Source organism: Trichosurus vulpecula, chromosome 2 (assembly GCF_011100635.1).
Source record: "Trichosurus vulpecula isolate mTriVul1 chromosome 2, mTriVul1.pri, whole genome shotgun sequence".
In the NCBI taxonomy this organism is placed as follows: domain Eukaryota; kingdom Metazoa; phylum Chordata; class Mammalia; order Diprotodontia; family Phalangeridae; genus Trichosurus; species Trichosurus vulpecula.
Genome location: NC_050574.1, coordinates 10,617,976 through 10,622,920, shown reverse-complemented (window position 1 = coordinate 10,622,920; position 4,945 = coordinate 10,617,976). Strand labels below are relative to the sequence as shown.

The following is a 4,945-nucleotide window of genomic DNA, read 5'->3' as shown; positions in this document are numbered from 1 at the left end:
ATGACACCATTTGTCCTCACTCACTGGTCCAAAGTCATTACAGCCCAGTGGCAGGACAGAGTCAAAATGACTGGTGATGGCTCAAGATGTGATGTATGACCTTTGTGTCTTCAATATCTGACCATCTTCTGAGTGCTCCATAGCACCTGCTTCAGTTGCCTTCTTGGCAGTTTGAACAAATTCTTCTCATCTGCCCATTCTACCACATGCTTGTGGTACACACCTTCCCAACTCACCAACCAATTTGGGATCCCTCAGTTACTCTCAACCTGGTTTAGCCTATCTGCAGAAATGGTTTGCCAGGATGTGGCAACTGTGCATGGTAGAACTTCTTGAAGCCACAGGTCAAAGTTAGGTGAATAAGTGTAAGGGGCTCTTGAGAGCCTGATAAGCTTGGGAGTTGAGGCCCACGGACTGTCCCATGGGAAAAAGGAATTATCTGGGGCTACACAGTCCGGCTCGGGTCCTCCTCCTCTGATAAGGCAGGCTGTGAACAGCACATGCCCCCTTCCAAATAAGGACTGGACATGAGTTGTCCATGAGCTGTGATGCATGGCCCTGGGGCTCCTGATAGGCTTAGAGGATCATGCACGAGCTTGGTTGCACCCAGTAATGAAGGCTAGTACTGCATAAAAATCCTGCTTGCTGTAACAATAAATGGAGTTCCTTCCATGTTATCTTGACTCCCACCTCAATCATTGCATACCGAGACAGGTCCTTGCTGGTCAAGGACTACCAAGGGTGAGAGGCCCCCAACAGATAAAATAGATACCAAGAGTGGAAACCAGTCCTGCAAAGGGCTTGGACCCCTTCTCACCCCAGAAAAGAGTTTTCCCTGAACACATCCAACTCCCCACTTCCTAGAATATTGGGAGTTTAATGATTTACTCAAGGTCATCCATAACAACATATGCATTATAGACAGAACATAAAATCACTTAAGAATGGTGAAAGATGAAAAAGTCAATATTGGAAATGGGACGCCTTTATCCAATTTTGGTGGGGCTACAAATCTCACTAATATTTTATAAATCAATCCAGAATTTTCAAGAAAAATCACTAGATTGTGTGTAACTTTTAATGCTGAGAAATACTGTGGAGCACACACCACAAATACATTAATTACACAAATGGAGGTAACATAGATATGACTTTATTCGCAGCAAATCTTTTTAGCCCAACAAAAATAAAATGGGTGAACAACTGTTATATTAAGGTAAGAAAATATATTTTAGGGGTAGAGCCAAGATGGTAGAGTCAAAGCAGGTTCAGGCTTCAGATCTCTCAAATTCCTCCAAACACTTGGAAAAATGACCCTAAACAAATTCAGGAGCTACAGACTCCACAAATTGATGGAGTGAAAGAAATCTCAAGCCCCAGATAACCTGGATGGTTCCTGGGAAATATCTATGGCTGGGAGTGGAGCAGAACCCAGTTTGGGCCTCACCAGCACAGACCAGACTTGAGCAGCCAGGTCAAAGCAGATCTCGGGGCACTGAATCACTGAACTGTGGCAGTTTCCGGACTTTTCAAACACAAAATGCCACGGACCACTTAGCAGGTCAGTGGGAAAACTCTCAATCATTCTATATACACACACAAACATATATACATATGTGTGTATTCACATATAACATGCACACACACACACACACATATACACACACACACACACACACACACACACACACAAAATGTATATTATTTTCCGGCTCTAGCCCGGCATATCCACAATGAAGAAAAAATGGATTTTATTATCTCTTCATTATGGACAACTTTGGCTATTGTGCAGAGTGTTCAGTTATTTTGGTTGTTGTAACTTCCATTTACCATGTTATAGTCATCGTGTGTATTATTTTCCAGGTTCTGTTTAAATCCAGTGTCATATACCACTTAACCTCTGCCTCCCTCAGTTTCCTCCTATGTAAAACAAGGATAGTAATAGTAATTACCTCCACAAATTCCTGAGGCCGCTTGGTGGAGCAGTGGATAGAGTATCAGGCTTGAATTCAGGAAAACCCATCTTCTTAAGTTCAAATCTGACTTCAGAAACTATGTGACCCTGGGCAAGTCACTTTACCCTGTTTGCCTCAGTTTCTTCATCTGTAAAATGAGCTGGAGAGGGAAATGGCAAACCAGTCCAGTATCTTTGCCAAGAAAACTCCAACTGGAGTCAAAAAAAGCCAGACCCAACTGAAAAACAACAAATTCTTTTGAGGATAAAGCAAAATAATGGTTAAAGAATGATTTGCAAACCTTAAAGTGCTATGTGCATATTATGTATTATTATTATTAGTGTATTCATGCTCACAATTTAAAGGTAAGTTCCATTGAGTAGAGGTCCTAATTCAAGAAGGCACATCTGACTTCATGGGTATCACTAAGAATTCACTGAATAAATCTGATGAAAGGAAAATGCCTAGAATGCCATGGGATTAATCCTATGACTGGAAATAAGGATGTATACACCTGATTTAAAAGAAAAGGGATGCATAAAAAGTAGGGCTATGAGGATCGCATGGTATATTAAGAAGATATACTTACATTAGGTAAACCAGCAACCAGATTTAGGAATCATAGTGAAGCAAATTTGGGTGTAGACCAATGTAAGGGGAAAACATATGTAACTTTGCTCTTGCAGTATAATACATAACACGTGGATTGAAAGAGGAAATGAAGAAGGAGGAAAATAGATGGTAATGCTGACAAAGAGGCATGATATATTAGTGCAACGAAGGACTTTAATTACTCAGACACCTACTGGAGTGTCCTCTCTCCCCTAAACAGGAAAGGTAATGTCTGTTTTTGACGTGGCTTGAAGAGAGTTTCATCCTTTTCAAGGAATCAGATGTAGAATTTCTAATCTTGATTAATATTCTCAACCAGGGAGAATTGTTGGAGAGGGAAGAAAAGATATGATGGCATCCCTAAGGGGGAAGAAACCACTTGCTCTAAAGGTTTCTGATAAAAGCTAATCATGGATAAGTGTGCACCATGATGTTTGAGAGAGGAGATTTCAAAGGGTTCAGTGGAAGAATAAGCAAAATCATTGTCCCTGCCTTTTACATTCTAACATGTCACATTCTGATGGGGAGAAAACATGTCAATGACTATTTACAAATAAGATATATACAAGCTAATAGGGCAGGATCAAAGAGAAATGACTAGTACTGGAGGAGGTAAAGAAGAAAGGCCTCCTGTTAAAAAATGGGATTTGTGCTTCCTCTTGGAGGAAGCCGGGGAAACCAGGAGGCAGATCAAAAAAGGGTCATTCCAGGCATGTGGGAAAGTCAATGGAAATCCCCATAGGCAAGGGATGGATATTTGTGTGGGAAGAAGAGCAAAAAGGCACTATCACTGCATCACAGAACATATAAAGGGGAAAGTGTAAACATGTAAGTATACACTTAAAGAGTAAGATGACTGTAAAAGTTAGAGATCAATAATTTTTGCTGTCTTCTAGGAAAAAAATAGTTCTCTTTATCACTGTTTGCACAGACTCCTTTATCTGCTTGTTCCTTAGACTGTATATGATGGGGTTCAAGAAGGGTGGTATTACAGAGTAGAACACAGAAAGAATCATGTCCTCGATGGATGTAGAAACTGATGGTGGCCGAAGGTACACATAAAAGCCTGAGATCAGAAACACCAACACAACGATGATGTGGGGGATGCAGGTAGAAAAGGCTTTTCTTTGATCCTCTTTCACTGGAAATTTCAGCACAGTGGAAAATATGCCAACATAAGAAGCAATGATGAAGGTAAAGCAGCCACCTCCAACCCCCAGGCCAGAGGCAATTATAATCATTTCATTACTGAAAGTCTCAGAGCAAGAGAGTTTGAGTAAAGAGGGGATGTCACAAAAGAACTGATGGATCACATTGGATTGGCAGAAAGGCAAACGAAATGTGTAACCAGTATGGAAACCTGCATACAAGAGGCCAGTAAGCAAGCATGTTAAAGTCATCTGCATACAGACTCGGGGACTCATGATCATTGTGTAATGGAGTGGGTGGCATATGGCAACATAGCGATCATGGGCCATAATGGCAAGGCAAGTCAGCTCCACATAGAAGAAGAAAACCACAAGGAAGATCTGGGCCACACACTCACTCTTTGAAATAGCTCTGCTGTTCAACAAGGAATTGATGGATGCTTTAGGGAGAATGACTGTTATGTAGCAGGCATCCACAACAGACAGATTTCTAAGGAAAAAGAACATAGGGGTGTGAAGACGCCTGTCAATAGTTGTAACAGTGACTATAAGCAGATTCCCCAACAGGGTAGCCAAGAAAATCAGTAAGAAAAGGAAAGAATATATGATCTGTAGCTCTCGGATGTCAGAAAACCCCATGAGGAGGAACTCATTCACAGTGGTAAAGTTAGACATTTCTTGAATCTTTCACCCAGTGACCTGAGGAGCAAAGGAGAAATGTATTTTAAAAACAGAAGACATTACAGTTTGTATTATTCTTGGCACATAAGACTTTTTCAATGATGTGTTGGGTCCTTAGGGAGGCAAAATATTGTTATTCATGGTCCCTTACTGGCTTCTGTTCAATACATTAAGGAACTGAGACTTCACTCCTAGGTGTGGACAATCATTTAATGACCCAAATAAGAACCTGGGTTTGATGTAGGAAAACATCAGTCATTTTGAGCTTTGATGTAAATGAACATTTCACTGCCATGAAGCTAACCTGATGACGGCCTTTCCTAGTTGCACCGGAACGGTTTTCAGTCAACAGGTATGCAGTCTGGCCCTGACCCTGTACTCAAAGTCATTCTGGGCTGTGCCTGATGGCAGAGTATTTGAATATCTATGGTCACCTCCATTACACGATGACCCAGAGGAGTTAAATTTTAATGGCCTCTAGGCATCCATGTGGCATTGTGGATAGAGTACTGGGCCTGGATCAGGAAGTCCTCAGTTCAAATACAGTCT

The 4,945-nt window shown here is 41.3% G+C and overlaps 1 protein-coding gene across 1 annotated transcript; it reads right to left on the bottom strand.

The window, feature by feature from the left end:
* Positions 1-3,439: 3,439 nt before the first annotated feature.
* LOC118836212 (olfactory receptor 14C36-like) lies at positions 3,440-4,390 on the bottom strand. The gene has a single exon (XM_036743559.1). The coding sequence runs from the start codon at positions 4,388-4,390 to the stop codon at positions 3,440-3,442; it is 951 nt and encodes a 316-aa protein (XP_036599454.1).
* Between the last annotated feature and the right edge of the window lie 555 nt (positions 4,391-4,945).

What these genes read in the sequence shown, in the direction of transcription:
- LOC118836212 (XM_036743559.1), bottom strand. Translation starts at nt 4,390, where the DNA reads ATGTCTAACTTTACCACTGTGAATGAGTTCCTCCTCATGGGGTTTTCT.